Source organism: Centruroides sculpturatus, unplaced genomic scaffold, assembly GCF_000671375.1.
Source record: "Centruroides sculpturatus isolate CEXI.00-Female unplaced genomic scaffold, Cexi_2.0 scaffold1233, whole genome shotgun sequence".
Classification (NCBI taxonomy): Eukaryota; Metazoa; Arthropoda; class Arachnida; order Scorpiones; family Buthidae; genus Centruroides; species Centruroides sculpturatus.
This window is the reverse complement of record NW_019385603.1, coordinates 105,724-125,145: the sequence shown is the minus strand read 5'-3', so window position 1 is coordinate 125,145 and position 19,422 is coordinate 105,724. Positions and strand designations below refer to the sequence as shown.

Here is a 19,422-nt window from a genome sequence, read left to right as displayed (position 1 = left end):
GCTCTAGTGCCTTGCATCTTATTCTCTATGTTGTTGAAACTTCTTATAAGCTATAGCAATTTAGTATATAGCTTATAAGAAAAGTCTTATAAGCAATACACTAAATTTTCAAATACCACTTTTTTTGGAAACATTTCAAAAGTGGATCCTATTATTTGGACAAGGAGCTGTTTGTGCTTAAGGCCAAGTGCTCACCAAGTTTCGTTTGAATCGGAGACCTGAACATCTGGCCCTCTCCTTGTAAGTGACAGTTTAACATGTTACTTTTGCTTTCCTGACACCAAACAGATAAGGCTACCAGCACTTGCATTAATTATTAAGTAAAACTAGTGGTGATAAACAATTTGAAGTGGTGGAAAAAAAATTAAAACTGGAGAGATTGTGGCAATATTTTTAAATTTTCCAGAACAACCCATGTATATCCTGTAGAGCATATAACATGTATCACATATACTTATGAGAGTAATCATCATAGAGTGAAAACAAGTGTTTTTGAACTTGCTCTTTGAGTAAGAATCATGAACAATGCAAATCATTCAAGCCAAGACCAACAAAAAGCAATAATTTTGAGAGGTAATAATTTATGGTTTCCTAGCTAGAAATCAGAATTGTATTCAAGGAAAAACCACATCTTACAAAAAATTTTCAAAATCTTAGCACCAACTATGCAATATGTAGAATCTTTTGGGGTATTATATTGGGCACCAATTGTTGCAATACAGTAAACATTCTATTGTATGTATCCCTATTCTTTTTTCAAAAGAAAATAAATACACAGAGGATATGAATTTCCAATCTTAGCATGCCATGTATACAGCTGATAAAACATGCTAAGTACTTTATCAAATGTTCAGTCTCCACAAATGACATCCTTGTCTAATTCTGAGAGCAGATGATCATTCCCAATTGCCAATATTCTTTCTGGGTCATCAGCTCCCATATCTTACAAAATAAGATCAGCATACTTCTTTGGGATAGGAAAATCATTTAGGAGGATTATAAGTTGGTGGGACTATAAGTTTCTTTATATTTAAAAAGATTTTGTGTGAATGATGATTGCTTTGGTAAGTGTTCCAAAGCATCCCTATTCACTTTCAATAAAATATTTCCCATAACATTCCTAGACTTACTTAGTATTCTTGGAAATGTAGGCACTGTTTATTTGTACTTTTGCTAGAACAAAAATGTTTCATCTCATTATTCTGTACTGTATATCCAGATAAGTTTTGATGAAAACCGATAAGGAGCCACAGGGGATCTGTGAAAGACTTACTCATTTAAATGTTGTAGATCTATACATTGATGTTTTTATGCTGAATGGACAACCTGCATTGATTAAAAATGTATTAAATAATAAATGTTTTATTTTTTCCCTATTCTGATTTGTCATAGTCCTGTTTTGTCACTGTTCTGTTTCTTCACGTTCTGTTCTTTCATGGAACCATAAATTAAAATAGTATATGATATCATGTAAACATTAGAATTTCACTTACACTTTTTCATCTTCAGAAATCTCTTCATTTTCAGGAAATGTACAATCTAATCTTATATACGCTCCTCCTGGTTGAGCAACAATAACATCTGGACAACCTTCAACTACTGGATTTAATGAAATTGAACCAATCTATATGATTAAATAATTAAATAAATATTTCCAATATTGCATAATTCTCATAATAAATATTAAAATGTCATTTTTACAATATATATTGTGACAATACCTGAGTAGCAAATTCCCATTTGTGTAATCCAACTAATTTCCCCAATGGTTCTTCAATAGTATTCTAAAAATAGAAATCAAATATAAAATTAAAGATTTTAATAATAGTTAAATAGTCTTTACAATCATCTTAAAATAATTTTTGATTACTCCTGTTTTATTAAAATATGAACTATATTCATAAATATAAGAATTTTATTAAAAACAGTTAATAGGGATTTGTGAATTTTATAAAATTGCAATTACCGATGATTGGGGTATTCTTGCCCATCTGTAAGTTCTAAGTACACGGTCAGTTAAGCCTAAAATTAATTCCATAGAGCCGTCTCCATCTTCAAAAAGACATTATTAATAATAAAATATTTAATAAAATAGTAGTAAAAGTAGAATACAAATGATTTCAGTATAAAATAATTTATTATTATTATTATTATAGCAGATTAGCAGTATATTTATTATTTTCTAATTTGAAGTAAGTATTAATAATATTCTTATGAATTAATCTATGTACTTTTAAGAATCAGGTTAAACTCTTTTATTCTCAGATAAGTTTTGTTTCTGTAGAATAAAATAAAATAATTTTATTTTATTTCACAATAAAATAATTTTTGTTTTGAGAGATACATTTGTAAAATCTTCTTGCTTTATGTAATGAAATTTTCAAACTGGAAAAACTATAATCAAATGACAGTTATTAGGCTATTTAGGTTCATTTCTCGAGAATATTTAGAAATTGCATTTTCAATCAGAAAGATGCAGATGCTCTAACAAAACCAGACAATCTGCCGAGTTATCAGACTATAAAAGGCTAAGTTAATAATAAGATATGAAATAATTTGTCTAGAGGTAGGAAGTTAGGCTATCATGCAATATTTTTAATAATTATAATTAATTTTTAATTTATATTTTGATAATCTTTTAAAACCAGACATTCTGGTAGTGAAAGTTCAACAAATAAATCCATTCAATTTGTCTTAATCTAACAATCGTTCCTTTTGTCTAAGTAACATGTCTGGGTTTACCAGAAAGACACCTTATGGCCCGGGTTGGTGTACCTAACTGGATCACTTCGATGGATGAGTTCATAGAGTTTTACCACTACCATTTGACTGTCCCAGTAAAGAAGTATTCGTTGATGTCCAGTTGACACTTGCTGCCAAAGTTCAGATGTAAACATGAACTTGAAACTTTACAAAGGAAAACTCTAAAAACTTGTCTATAAAAACTGTAAAAACTGCCCATTTAGTCTAGTCCTCTTATCTTTTTTTAAGGGATTTGGTGGTCCAATCTGGAGCTGAGTCAGTAGCTCACATCCAAATTTGCCTCAGCCAGGATGGCTGACCATCTTGGTGACAATATGTCACGATAAGCTGACCCCCTCCAGAAAAATGGAACCTTCCAAGCAGAAGACAAAATCACTTTGTCTCTGACATACCATTAGGCCTACTTGACACTGGTTTTAATTAAAGTATCTAGTTAGTGGAGTTGTTTATTTATATGTAGATGCTCTATCAATAATTGAAAATGGGAAGAGAAAAATTGAATATAGTAAACCACTAACTCAAATTAATAGGGAATGAAAGTTTTTCAAATTTACAAAAGTCCAAGTTAGTAGGGTATTTTACTCTGAAGACACGGAAAGCAAGGTGGATATACAGTACAGTAATTTACTATAATCAGCTGTATACAGAAACTTTAAGTTTGATTACCTCAGCTTTAGTAGATTATATTGATGAATTTATTATTACAGAAAATGAGCTCAAATTTTAAAACATTTTTCCATGTTCTCAAAAATTTTAACTTACTGTACAATTTTTTCAAGAAAATTTATCTGAATCAAGCAAAGTTGGACTGATGGGATTTACTATATTTTTAAGTTCAGAATCGCTAATTTGCAGCAGCATGCTGTCCATGGAAGCTGTGGAAGGGCTGCTTTCCTTGTATTTTCTAAAATATAAATACATATTGTGTGATTATTTTCATATTTTAATGTACTTTGAATTAATTAAAATTAGTATTTTATTATAACTGCATTATGCATCTTATTACAAATTTCTATACATGTGAAAAACAATGATAAGATTGCTATTGTATATTCTAATATAAATTCATATATGGATATTCACAATGGAAGCTCTATATTGCTGAATACAGGACAGCTTCCATGGTGAAAATATTTGAATGGTGTAAAGCAGCTAGATTATATGCATTTGCACATGTGCTATAAAGAGCACCAACTTCACGCAGTTCAGCTGGTGGATACTACACACCAAACTATTCTATAACACTTCCAATGATTCTATCCAGGGCCAGCACAGCTTCCCTATTATCAAATGTCACCACATGCCACTGCTAATTTGCTTTAATATAATTCATAATAATATAATAAAGTTATTCTACTTTTATGTAATAAATTAATCTGATATGCTTGCAAGATTATACATTTTTAACTTACCAATATCTGCAATTACAGCAGTTTTAGTGTTTGCAGGTAATCTTTGAGTATGAAATGATATTAAATTCCTTCTTTCTTCACTCTAGTTAGATAAAATAATATATTCAATTCAATTCAATTCTTTATTGTATAAACCTTAGTTCATTACAAGGGGATTAAGTATTATATAAAACTGAGGTTAGTATTGTATTGTATGCTACTTGTATAATAGCATAGTGCAATACAATAAAACACTAACACTATTATATAAATCTGAAATTAGTAAAATTTAACAAATTAATGAAATATCTTAGTACAAAATAACACAGTACACATTTAAAAAATAAATTTAATTTAAATAATTATTTCTGAATACATAAATTACACTGAATTAAAACAAATACAGCACATTTTAAATCATGATAGTTTTATAATTTTTTAAAATCATTTGAGGGTTAGATTTACCTTAGGTAGCCAACATGCCCTCACTCCAGCAGTTCATGGTCCAGACAGACTCCTCCCAGAGGGGAGCCACTGGCAGGCCACTGAGTGCCAAACATCACTAGTTATTGATTCATGATAGTTCTTGAACAAAATAAATAAAAAAAAGAAAGGAAACGTCTACTAAAAATGTAGCTAATCTAATGGAAATGAAATGAACTTAACTAAAGTGCCACCATTTTGGCTACTTAAGGTAAATTTGACCCATTTGTGAAAGGTTTTATTAAATGACTTTTGTAGAATAATTCTTTAAATTTTACTTTTATAAAATTAAAAGTAACATTAAATTAACATAAAATAACTAGCATTAATATAACTAAATAACATTCATAAACTCTTTCCAAAGTTTATTTTTTATTGTGATTGAATATTCAGAAGACTTCAAAAGGTTTTTTGTATTTAGTCTTCAATATTGTATATTTTAATATTTATTTTATAAAGAAACATTTAATGTCACAGGAACTTTTAACCAATTTGCATAAGTATAGTAATAGAAAATCCCATAAAGAAAGGCTAACTACTACTGTTAATTGTGTTCTGGTGATTGTGAATTGTGAGACTTCAAACAGGGTTTTTGTATTTAGTCTTTAAAATTGTATTTTTTTTAATGTATCTTATTTTAATTGTATCTTATCCTGGATTTTTTAATGTTTATTTTATAGATGTGAGAATTTGGACTTCAACATAAACAATTTAACGTCGTAACATCAACTTTGTCAAGTAGCTGTCAACTTTCACACCTAGGAGTATATCCTCTTTTAACTTGGGTGTCTGAGTACTTTACTTGCGTCAGGCTGTCTCTCTGTCTCCATCCAGAACCCGATCACTTACTCAAGCGGCCATTTGCATGACCTACTTTTTAACCCAAACTAAACTTGCCGTTGCGGCTTCTGTGTCAACGAAGACATGGTGGTGTCAGTCATGACAAGGCATCAAAGAGATGCCAACCCTCCAGTCACATAAAGATTATTATTTATTTATTATTATTTTTTAAATTTCTATTTTCTATTCCAAAAAATGTAAGCAATGTGTTTGTGCCATATGATTCTTTTCCATGTAAAATACAAAGATTTTATGAAGAAACTTACAATGATAAAACCTTAACCAAATTTCTGAAACATAAATTAGAATATAAACTACTGCATTTTATAGAATATAAGATGAATCCCCATTTCAGCACAGGATATTTAAGGAAAGTATTGTCTATTTAATTTAAACCATCTCACGGCTTTGGCATTTTGGTCCCAAATGTTTTTACTGTATTCTGGTTAAAAAAAACAATAAAAATATGAATAGAAAGCACACTTTTATTAATCAGAGAAAAAGGAATTTAAAAGAAGTCATTTATAATTAAAATATTCTACACAAATGCATGAAAAAGCTGCTTAGATATAACAAATAATAATAATACAGTGTGGAACCTGGTTAACTTGAATCAACCAGGGGAAAAAATTTAGACTTTGAGTTTAAAAGTTTCAAGGAATTTGTTAACCAGTTTGATTTAACATGTTTGGGGATGACTGGAGAAAGAAAATGACTGAGTAAATGCAACTTCAAGTTTAACTTTTTAGCCATCTTGGTGTATAAAACTTCCAACTCACTTATAAAGCATTTCCTACAATATACAGATTACTTACAAATGATAAAGTTGCCTTAAACAAATTATGAGCCCTTGGGATATACATCATTCCTTTAGTGGATTCAAGATTTAACAGACCTTCAATGTATGTAGGAACCTACAGATACCTGGATACAAGAATTAAAGAACATAAGTACGATACATCCACACATAATTACGTAACAGCATTGGCCCAATATACGTCTGAGTCCAGGGAGTTCCCATTTGAATAAAGCAAGGCTAGTGAGTCTAATATTTGATAGAGAAAAATTACAAATAATTGGGGCCATAAAAATATATAAAACCTAAACTAAATGGAAGTAGCATCAACTAATGATTACATCTCCTTAACCCTAAGCAAGTAAGGTGTTATTGTGTGCTTACAAGTATTAAAAAGTTCCAGTTTATTTCTTAACTTTATAATTTCCATATAAGACAGAAATTTTTTCAGCCTTTTTTCTTATATGCTAAAAAATACAGTAAACAAAGTGTGAGAATTTATGCAAATGAATGCTATTCAGTTTCTGTTGTTTAAATTTTAATTATTTGAAAAACAATTTTTTATCTTAAAAAAAGTGGAGTCTTAAAAATAGAAAACCTCATTTATTGACATTTTTTATGTTTTGGAATATTAAATTAAATATCTTTGATATTGATTTAATAAGTTAGTGAAATTTTTGGTTATTTTTTTCCCATCTTGGGTTTACATGTTTTGAAAATGAGTAAAAAGGTACAACTTTATTTTATAAAAAATTTATTCAAACTGGAACTTCTCAGCAACTCTAGAGATATAAATTTTGGAGAGTTTGAAAAGTCACAATTAAATTTACAACATATTAAATTGAATTTAAGATTTTGGATTATGTTGTTAAAAGCTCCTAGTGGTGACTTACAGAGGCAAATTTATAATTTTCAAATATTACAAGTAAGAAATAAAAATTGTGATTATAACTAGGCAGTAGACATTAAAAGATTGTAAGATAATTTAAGGTTGACTTATGTATTTGATGCTCAGCAGTATGATTTAGTTAAAGAATTTATGCCTAGGATTATACAAACTTATAATGCTTTCTTTTAATGATATGAAACCGTGCTTTGCAATTTGTTTCTTGTTATTATAATGCATTACTTCAAGAGGATGATAATGTCATCTCTCAACTGGAATATAAGAGATTACATCATCATCCTCTCCTTTGTCTCCATCAGTATATTTAGCATATGAAATTAATCATCATATAAAATCCCTGTTCTTCAGTTAAAAACACTTTAAGAATATGATACAACATGAACTCTGAAGCATGTACAAAAATGATGATATATGTAATACAAATTAGTATACACCTGTATTATGCCATTAAAGCTGATAAACTAATTTGGGGTTTTAAGCTTATTCCCAACATAAATGATAACCTTAGCTAGAACATTTTAGAAAATGCATAATGTTAATCAATTTGATTGATTCACCCAATAATATTGTTAAAACATGCAATTGATATGCATGTTCATATGGTACCATTGTGATATGCCTGGCATGTACTGTACACTGGCTAGTGGCAATCCTAGTTAATGCTTTATGCTATAAAGAATGTTTTTGTTTATGAATGTATATTTAAGTTTAAATTTTCATATTTAAATTAATGCCATAATATTATAGATTTATATTAACTTTTACAATTGTTTTTAAAATTCTTTTAAACTAAAAGAAAAGTAGTTTCTTACCATAGTCATATCCTTCTTCACATCAAAAATATGACACCATCCTTCATTACTTATTGTGACTAAGAAATTCTTAAAATAAATATTTCATACAATTAGTTAATTAATGTAAAGTAATTAATTAGATTATATTTAAATACAAAATATGAAGTTAGTCATCATCTTTTGATTCTTTTCCATTCATTGAAAGCTATAACTAATACTTTAGTTATAATTTTCAATTAATTATATTCAATATCAGAAAAATGTTTGTTCAGTATTGAACATTTAATATATAGAAACATTTATTTAGTATTGAATATAAGTTATCTTTAGCTAAGTAGTTAGTTATAACATTTGATTAATAAAATTTGAATTACTTTCACTGTTAGTATAAAAATATAACTGAATATAGGTTTAAGTAATCAGTTTAATTATTGAAAACTACTATTATTAGCATTATTTCATTGTGTGACTCCATAAATTTGGTCAATTATTTATTTACTAGAGTTATACAATCACTATATACCAAGAAACCCAGCAGAGAATGAACAGTATGTAAGCATGTACATAGAAACAAACATTTCCTGTGGTCTTAACCTTTCAGCAGTGGGTTAGTCAGGTATAGTGCTATCCCTATGTAATGGAGAATAAACATGGGAAATTTTTAAAATATTTTTCCATGCATTTTTTCTCATTACTGTTTCAGAAAAAGATTTTGTAAACAGTTATGTCTAGTAAAGAAAAGTCTTTTTTATTGTTACATAATTCCTTTTTTATGTGAATTTTTTTCTGTGGTAATTTTTGGCTAGTTATTGGTTCTATCTTCAAAATACAGTAGACCCCCCTATAACACGGGTTCATATAACACGGCAAAAAAATTATATTTATATTTATATTTGTGATGTCTCCATAGTTATATTTATATTTATGATGTCTCCAAAGTTCAGCAAATTTTTCGCAGAAAAATAACTTGTCAGGAAACATGCTCCCTCCATTCGATGAACCACTCCGCGACAAAAACAAGCTTAAGCAATGGCGTCGTTGAACAGCGCGCACTTGATAAATAATCCTACAATTTTTTGTTTATAGCATAGTTTATATGGATTATTCCCAAAAAATTATATGCGTTTTGGAAATGTTGAGTCAAATTAGTCTAGAATCGATTAATTTTATGGAAGAAAACCTTTCAAACAGCTGTAGCCGCTAAACTGCACATGTGCTGGGCTGTAATTGACTCATGTATTTAAGTGACTCATACAACACAAAATTCATATAACACGGAACATATCTACCGTGTTATAGGGGAGGTCTACTGTACTATTCTAACCTGAAGATGGTCAATCAGCAGTGACCATCTTCAGGTTAGAATAGTATTTTGAATATAGAACCAATAACCAATTGGAATAAAATGTCTTAACATCAAAATAATTTTTCTATCACATTCTACTTTCAACACTGAAACATTTCATTTAAAGTTTGTTCTATGTTAACAGGACTATTCTAACCTCAAGCTGGTGGCAACTGCTTGATGTTTTGGTATGTAGTGAGTGTATTTGTATCATCTAGTTTTAGTGGCTATTTTTAAACTTATTCACTAGAATTACTTTATATGATTTAATCATAAAATAACTATAGTAGAACATTTGGTATTCTTTAACGATAGTATACCTGACATGAGAAAATAATGTTAATCAGAAGTTCTTTGTGAATAATATCAATCACTGAAACATTAAAATCAAACTGTGGTAATATTTATGCCATAAAATAAATCTAATATTGCAATATATCCTAATTGCTTTCAGCTGTAATTGCTGAATATATAAGTATGTCATCTCTTAATTTTGGGCAAATAATCTGTAAATGAACTTTGATCTTTGGAATAATAATTCAATGATTTAAAATCTATATATATAAAAATGAATGTGTGTGTGTGTGTGTGTGTCCTTCATGCATTACCACACCATTTATCCGATTGCCGTGAAACTTTGGGAAGTTGTTTATTATACTCTGGCGAAGGTTTGTGGCATAGTACGATTGCCATAAAACTTTGGAAAGTTTTTTTAATTTTTTAATACACTCCCGCGAAGTACATTTATCCTACGATAGATGGTGTGCATTTACACAAGCATTTGCGCACAGTGTGTTCGATCGATTTCAAATTGTGAAGACCATTTCCCCCCTTCAAAAAATATCTCTATATATGCATTTGTGAACTGTTATTTACGATATTTATAATAATTTTTGTTTAATCATTTTATTTCGACTTTTTTTGCTAATTATGTATTCGCTCGAACTTCGTTAAAACCTTAACTGTACCCCGAACAACAACCGAAGTTGTAGGAAGAAATTCGCGTATTTTACCGATCTAGGTATCCCCCCTTTTCCAAATTTTAATATCGACTCAAAATAATTTAAAAAGACAAATTACAATAAAACGGTTTATTATCCAACTATCAGAAATTTCACAACATGCCAAGGAAGAGAGGAAGGAGCAATTAAATAATTAAAATTATAAAGGATTAAAAAATATATATAAAAATGGGGAATATCGCACTTCTGACAATCGCAGCGAGTGTGTGGGCTAAATTTGGAGAATCCGTGCTTCTCGCATGGACAACTGTATGTGGCCGGCTCACGCGTCGAAAAACCTTCCGATTTATTCGTGTACACACCAGAGGGAAAAACAAAAAATATCGTGTATCCACAAACACTCCAATAAATAAATAGAATTGAAACGACACTTTGAAATGTTTTCCCGATGAAAATGAATAATAATAATAAGTTTCAATAAAAATAATAAAATGTAAATTGAATTTTATCATAACGAGTTTGCTTGAATTTCCTTTCTTCTGAGATCGCAGCAATGCGCGACGGGTAAGCAAGTATTCTATATAATGAAGTAAAAAGTTGATAATGTCCTAGAGAATAACTCTGTCATAATTAAACATTTTAGAGATTGTTTATAAATACATGAAATTAAAGAATGTCTTTCTCTACTAATGAAAACTGGATATGTATAACTGTAAAATAACTACTTACTGTTTTATTTTAAGTTTTGTTGTTTTGATAATCACATACCTAAAGACTTTATAAATGTTAATAAATACATAAAACAATAGACCTTACATTGCTTTTTACTCAGGATGACTTATGCAAATTTTATCAAGTAACTGAATGAAAAGTTGTAATGTTCAATATCACAAACAAGTCACACCATTAAATTCTACAGGCACTTTCTAACCAAGACTATTGAAATAATGAAATGGAGACATCATCATCAAAGAGCAACATTTATTTAAAAAAATTCCATGTTTAAAATTGTTCACAATATGCATTTCAGTAGGTATTAGGTCCAAACCCTCTTCAGCTATTATTAGTTAAATACATATATTGTTTAATACATATTGAAGTATTAACACCTTTAAAAACATGTTGGTATAACAATTTACATTATTTTCTTTCATTATTTAGATAGTCCTGGTTAGAAAGTGGCTGTAAAACTGTGGCTTGATGTATTAGTCATATTGGGCATTACAACTTTTCGTTTAGTTTCTTGATAAAACATTATAAATGTAAATTAAAATAAATAAATAAATTTTTCAACATTTATTTAATTTAGTATTATAAAAATATAGTATAAGAAACTTAATTAGAAAAAATTTCTGCTCACTTTTCCTTCATTAAGAATATCACCGACAACAGTTGTTGTAATCTGTAAACATTGAAAATAAATATACTTATATTATTGCTATTATTTATTTATAAATTAATTTAAACAAAAATTAAATTCCTATATATTTTTTCCTTTCTCATAAACTATAATATAAGTATGAAATTCTTAGTTAAAAACGTTTTATTTTACAGGATTTGTAAGAAAAACATTTACAAAATTTTAAAATTCTTTTGAAGCTTTATTTTGATTTTTCTGCATCTCTTTCATTATTTGCAGTTGGAGAACAAGATTATTTCAGGACATCAATGTTCTCCCTAGAAAAAATTCAGATGGTCAATCTACATTGATGTTAGCTGACTGCTACTGCAAAGTTTCTTACAAACCTCAGTTAATATAATACTCAATTGCATAACAGTCTACAGTACAGTACAGTTATCTTTAAAAAATAATAATTGTAAATAAAATAAAAAATATTTTCAGCACATTATAAAAAATACTTAGTTGACTGATCAACCAGCTAAAATTGGTTTGGCACTGAGACATTTACTTTAGGTTTGGTGAGATATGGCATGGATGATTGAAATGATGCCTCCCCACAAGGACTTTTATAAGAAACTGACCCCTATTTAGGTTATAGATACACAAACAGAACCAGAAAAACTCCATATGGCCAGTCTATTGATGAGGGAAAAACCTGTGACCACCTACCAATGTTCAGTACAGTAGAGCATCGATTATCTGAATCAATTGGGGACTGGGGTTGTTCGGAAAATCGATTTTTCGGATAACTGATTATGTACAAAAAAATATATTAAACTATCCCATGTTGAAATTCATTCCAATTCTGGCATGTCCATAAGTATTCTCTCATGGTTGTGCCAGTGCTGCCAGCTAAAACACACACAACAACAAAAATAATATTGGAGTAGCCCAAGACATAGCCAAAGATTGCAGCGCCACAGCACTAGCGGAAATTTAAATTTGCTGACTGGAAAGCTTTTGGTTAATTGACATTTTGGTTGATCAATATTCAAATAATCAATGTTCTACTGTAGTTTTATCCACTCATTCACTGGTGGACCTGACACTGAGACATGAAACTTCACTTTTCTAAAATGCATTTTGACCTTATCAAGCTGTTCTTCAGATAGTTTTTGGTAGTAACTTTTTCTTTACAATTTTATATTTCTACATAAAGAGTAATTTTAAAAAATCTATATGACTGAAGTTTCAATTTTAAAGTCCTCAAAAACCTTTTATTCTGATTGTTAAAAATTTGTAATAACTGAAAATTTTTATTAAAGTAACAAAAATCTCAAAACTAGAAGAAATTACAATAGAAAATAGTATTATAAGAACAAAAGTATATTACAAAAGAATGCATAAAATAAACTTCAAGTAATCAATGTCAAACATTTTATCATTGGAATAATGTTTTCTTTCAACCAATTAATCAGATATCAGTTTTCTCTTTTACTACAGAAAATTATTAATAAAGTGATTATTTACTACAAGATGACACTGATTGCAGCATCCCTGGAAGTAAATTTGGAAGTTAACACTTTTATCTTAAAAATAAGCAACATATCGAAAATAAAAAATCAATTAAAAAATTGTAGAGCATGACTGATTTAGTAAAAAAGGATACCCTGCACTTCAATAGTGTGAATAGAAAGCTTGAAATGCTAATGTGAACGTTAAGCATAGAAAATAAAATGTGTATTTCTTATATATTCATTCATGTGTTCTCACTCATTTCTCTTGTGTTTATTTATAACAGGTGTATCTATTTTCTTGTGTACTGTATTTTGTATGTTGCACGTTACTCACACATGTCAAGCTTTACTATGCACCATGCATGTAAAATATACATTACAAAATTCTAAAATCATATGATAAATAATCAATACATTTGTGAATCAAATAATCAAGTATAAGAAGGGTAGTATTGCAAAGTAAATACTTCTAACTATATTTTATGTATGACATATCTGAAATTATTTAAAATTATTAATTCATATTTAAACTTACCATGCCCAAGTCATGACTTGTAGCCCAAGGTGTAGGTTGTTGATACCGAAATACTGCAAGTTCACCATTTATATTACCAACTACTAATTCATTGTTCTAATAAAACAAAATAATTTTATTTTTATACTATAAATATCATATTATTCTATTTTCACACAAAATTTTCATTTAAAAAGAAAATTATCAAATTTAACCAGAACTTTTCAAGAAAAGAATAATAAATTATGTGACATGATTTTTAAAGCTTTTTTATTTATTAACACATCTTCATTCTGTGCAAATGCATTGGATTCATTATTTCATTTTATGCCTTCATCACAAAAAGATCTATCCGTCTTTCAGATTAATTCTAGATTTCGATAACATTCTAAACTTCAGTACTACATCTGTTATAAAGTGTTAAGAACACAGAAATCAAACAGATAGAAATTATCAGAAGCTTGTTTAGACTATAATCATAACATGGAATAATTTGCTATTCGAAATCATACTGTTTTTTTATAGAACTGATAACAGCTAATGTTTTAATCAGGTTAACTGGTTGTCTTCAGATGAGGAGAGTGAAATGGAATCTGGAAAGTAATTCCACTTTCCAGTGGACAGTGTTCTTTAAACTTCATCCAGTGTTAAAGGCACATTGATTAATTCAGCCAAGTAACTACGATGGCTAGTTCACCCTTATGAAAATTTTGTCATTCCACTAAAGGATTGTTTGAGTAATTTATTTAAATACATATCCATTTATTACAATAAAAAAGAAAAATTGTTTCAGCATCCAATGCAAAGATATTAGTATATCAAACATTGTAAAGCCATATAAATATATAGAAATATAACTAAACATTCATCTTAAATAAAGATATTATCCAAAAAGAAAAATATTTGTGAATAATAGAGTCAATATTGCAACACTTAATCCTGACCACTTAGAAAATTTATGAAAAGAGGCACATCTATCAACAAGAATCAGTTGTTTTACTTGCTCTGTATTGCTTCAATCAAAACTGAAAGAATCCATAAAAAAGAATCAAACCTTAATCTTCACTTGATATTTTAAAAATTTCAAAATGTTTTCAGCCTTTACAAGCCATCTTTAGTATATATGTGTTAAACATTTAGTGTTGAATATTAGCACATAAGATGCTAGAATGAATTTTTGAAAACAATCATTCACCTGATGAACGCAAATCTTCAAATTAAATTTCAAAAGACCATTCGTCTCTTGCTTTGGTTTATTTATATATGTTACTGTGAATGACCAATATCTGGTGAATGTCAGCATTCACACAGTCATTTCATGTATGTACGAAATATTTGCTAAATATCATTATTTCTCACTTACACAGGCAAATGCTGACATTCAGTATGCACTGATGGTGAATGTTGAATAAAAATATTTTTATTACGTTAAGACAAAAATGCAACTTTTTAATATGTCAAAATAGGAGAAAGCTTAAGTAACAGCACATGTAAATAAACTGTTGAACCTAAAACAAACAGTACATTCTTAATCATTAAAGAAAATAATACAATAATAAACTTATACATAAATTATGTGATTATCGTTATACAATCTTATTTATTGCAACAATTTAAACTGTTATGGCACTTTGAATTGCACAAGAGTCCCTTGCTTTTACAACTGCATTTATTTGTGGAACACTTCTTTTTGCAATGACAGAATGTATAGCCTTGCCCTTCACTTTTTGAATTAGCTACAGCTGCTTCTCTCAGCAATATTTCTTGAGAAGAAATCTCATCTATGGAAAGTAACTTTTCTTTACAAATTACAAACTGATTATGTGTATATAGCTACTTGAGGGTACCATTTTTGTTTACTAATTTATAGAAGTCGGAGTCTTCTATTCCAACAACAACCACCAACACATTTTGGGCATCTATACGGCCACGATCGACATCAGAGACTTGTATTTGTATGGTATCACCAATTTGAGCAGAAGGAAACAGCAAAGAATTTGGTAACAGATTGTCGCCTCTCTGTTGACATCGGCTTCTCAGGTGTCGTTTCGACTTCCACCAAAGCTTATTTGGGCTTGTCGACATACATCGGTGATTGTTTGAATGTATAATAATATATCCAAAGGTATTCGGTCCTTCACCGACATATTTTGTGTGTGTCGACATTCACTGGAGAATATCGAAATTCTCTAATTTCGGTCTTTCACAGTAACATATATATAATATTAACATATTTATATATATTATCATGGATAATATAATTGACAATCTTCTCAGGAAAAAAAACCTAATTTATTAACTAAGAAAACTGGCCAAATAAAATTAATTAACATTAAAAAGTATAAACACTAAACAATAAATAAAACAAAGAACATTCTTTTAAGTTTTGAAACAGAATGGTTCCCACAAACATTTTTTTCCAATGCTATGTCCCAATCTGTTTGTTGATGGTCATAATGGCAGAAGTGCATTTCATTACATATATATTTCTATACAAAAAAAAGTTTTATATTATTAAAACATATATAATAGAAAGTTTCTTACATCATCATTATCAACATCTCCAAGAACAATGGCATTTTTACAAATATTTCCAGGAAAATTAAATTCAACTTTTTCCACAAAAGACACAGCTCTCATTATTTCTTTTATAATTCTAAAATATTAAAAAATAAAATGTAAATATTTTAAATAAAACTGTAAATAATAAAATAAAAAAACTATCCACAAAGAATAATCCAAAAATTTCTTATCATAAATTTCTTAATCTATTTTATTTAATATATATTTTGCACCATTTCATTACCATTAAAAATTTGTCTGAAACTTCCAATTTGTTTTAATCTAGATTCTGTACAGTATTTGTTTAATATTACAGATAGTGCAAGTTCACACCTCAAATGCCAGATTTTGTCAGGTGTTTCTGTTATCTGTCTCCCATTTAGCCTCTCATTAAATGATTATTTGGAAGTTATTAACTTTCTTTTACATATCATGGATGATTTGGACGATTAAATGCAATTGGAACAAATGGATGATTAACAGATTTCTACATATTTATTACTACTAGAAGATATTACCACTAATATCTTCTAGTATCAACAAATATTTAGGAATCTGTTAATGTATATCATCAGTTTAAGACAATTATAGTCAGAAAGAGAGCACAAAGGATTGTGTGCAAGACAATTTTTTGTTTTACTTTTGAAAATTGATTTATAAACAAACTTGTTTAATAAAATATATGTAATATTTATATGTAGGTCTGCATTTTAAAGTTTAATTAAAACTTACTATTTATTCTTTAATTAAAAAAATATAGCATAAATTTAATTTATACTGTGCTAACACTTTCTTTTATTTTATAAACAAATGTATTTCTTGTCTTAAAAGTTCTCATTAAATATACAAGAACTTTTTAAATTTTAATAATTTTACTTTTTTATCTTTAAATAAATTTTTTAATACCTTTCAATGACCAATCATATTCCTTACATTCTTGACTTGCTACTATTTTCCATCATGTTCCAAATACATTTTGAGATGAGAAATTGAATTAAAAATTTCATTATAATAGTTATGGGAAAAAACTTAAAAAATCTTAATAAAAAGCCAATTTTTCCACTGGACAGTAAAAAATAGTTCCTTGAATAAAGAATTTTTTTTTCAAATTCACTTACATAAATAAAGTTGAAACTTTTTGATATTTATATATCACATAAGAAAACTTGAGATCATTTTTCAAAATTACTTATTTATATTTGAATGCACTATTAACACAAAAAATGTAAATTTGATCTATGATCATTTTAAGATCATAGATCAAATTTATATCTTGATCTTGTATCTTGATCTTGTAGGATTTAAAATCTCTTTTAAATCCTACAAGATCCATAAAATTCTCTACTGTGTTCTTTGACAATCTCTAAGAGGTTATATGTCCTCTTGAATTGTCAAAATATCTTAAAGATAAAATTTCAAAATATTTTGCAGACTCAATTCATAGATATGCATTTACTTATCATCATCATCATATGAAACTGTTAATTTTTAGAATGGACAGTGTTTAGTACTGTGAAATAAGCTGTTTTGAAAATGACTGAACTTACATTGTATTTAAACATTGAACTGGCATCATTTAATTCATATTTAATGTTTAGCCCTAGAATACTTAATGGGGTTCAGCATTACTCCAGTAGTTTTTAAAATTATTAGTAGAAGCACTGTGTGTAATTGGCTACATTCAGCAGAGTCAACAGTTGTAACTGAGAAAAGATGTTTCAATTGTTAGTTGTTACAGTTACATCTGCTGAATAAGTGATATATGCATTGGAACAAAAAGCAGCCATCATTGGTCAGTTTCAGGTAGCAATAGGTAGGGCGTGTCTTTTTATGCAGCGCTCAAGAAACACTTTACAGCGAACACTCTGAAACCCATTTCTAAATGGCCAACGCTGCTCGTGGCATCATTTCGCTACACTCTTGCTGCATTAACAAACACGGCCATAGCATAAATGAAAGATGTTACCAAATGTGACAACAAAATGCCTCACATGTTCCAAAACATCGCTACAGTAAAGGGCATTCAGCAGAAAAGTACTCAACAGCTCTGGAACTGTTAAGTCTGCTGAACACAGCCTATTTCATAACACTTTTGTGTATTTTCTGTTGACAAAGTAATGTTTAAATCTGTAAATGTGTAGTTTTAATTAGTTGCTATTTATGTTTTTATACTTTTATATATATTTTATTTTATTTTATTTCTTCATTTGGGGTTCTTTAGCAACCCCACCTATGTATTTACGTCCATTGTTTTTGTCTGTGTATTCCACGTGTAAAGATTACACTGCACGTATTCACCAATTATATCCACGTATAGTTAAAGATGTGATTTATATCATTTGGATTCTATTTCTCTTTTATTATTCCCTATAGCAAATATTCTCTTTTAGAAATAATTAGCATAGCATGTAAGAATCACTCAAAATGTTTAGACTACAACTAACGGGTAAGATAAAAAAATAAAATAATACACGAATTACAATTATACAAACCTAACGAGCAATGTTGCCACTCGATCTTCGCCTCAAAATCCGGTTTGAGGCTAGCATATTCTCCCCTCTATTCTCGTGCTACGCCTCGAAAGAAATCTACCAAAATCCATGTACTGTAAATCCTGAAATATCTACATTATTCCATCATAAATCAAATTGAGTGAATTTTTACAATTTTATATGAAGTATTTCCTCTGATTTTATTTAAAATGAAAAAAACAGGATTTTTTTTATTTCATAAATTATCTGCAAATTCCCTTCTGTACTTGTAGGGAAAAGTGTGGATATTAACCCATACTTTTCCCCACGGGGAGCTAAATTTTCCGCTATATGGAATCCTGCTAATAAGCTTACTTTACGGCGACCGAACAGCTAGGGTCGAACCGAACAGCTAAGCATCCTACTGCTCTGGGGGATCCGAGATCGAATCTGGACGGGTCGAAAATCCCCAGGAATTTTTCGGAAGGTGGCCTGGACCAACCACCCGGCCGCCCTATTGTGGACCTGGCCGAATTCATAATGGGCTTCCTGAAAAAATGCCATCTTAGTGCCCACGGGATGGAAAGAATTGAAAAGGGAGAAAAGAAAACGTACTTTACGATATTTTAATGTTCATTTAACTTAGGAAATAAAAAAAAATCCTAAACAATTTTCCTAAATAAAAATTTTGTTATGTAACTTCATTTTTACAAAAAGATATATTTTTCTCTAAAA

At 28.9% G+C, this 19,422-nt stretch overlaps 1 protein-coding gene across 2 annotated transcripts in view; it reads right to left on the bottom strand.

Moving 5' to 3' along the window:
* LOC111640508 (KICSTOR complex protein ITFG2-like) overlaps positions 1–18,881 on the bottom strand; it is a 39,202-nt gene extending 20,321 nt beyond the window's left edge. Inside the window, exons 1-9 of one of the 2 annotated variants that reach the window (XM_023386520.1) lie at positions 18,709–18,881; positions 16,199–16,310; positions 13,676–13,771; positions 11,642–11,683; positions 7,993–8,061; positions 4,176–4,257; positions 1,967–2,052; positions 1,722–1,784; positions 1,494–1,624 (exon numbers count right to left, since the gene is read on the bottom strand). In XM_023386520.1, the coding sequence (XP_023242288.1) occupies positions 1,494–1,624; positions 1,722–1,784; positions 1,967–2,052; positions 4,176–4,257; positions 7,993–8,061; positions 11,642–11,683; positions 13,676–13,771; positions 16,199–16,294 (665 nt within the window). In that variant the 5' untranslated portion in view covers positions 16,295–16,310; positions 18,709–18,881. Of the gene's footprint in view, positions 1–1,493; positions 1,625–1,721; positions 1,785–1,966; positions 2,053–4,175; positions 4,258–7,992; positions 8,062–11,641; positions 11,684–13,675; positions 13,772–16,198; positions 16,311–18,708 lie in introns of those variants that run through there. The other variant, XM_023386521.1, reaches the window with a different exon arrangement.
* Between the last annotated feature and the right edge of the window lie 541 nt (positions 18,882–19,422).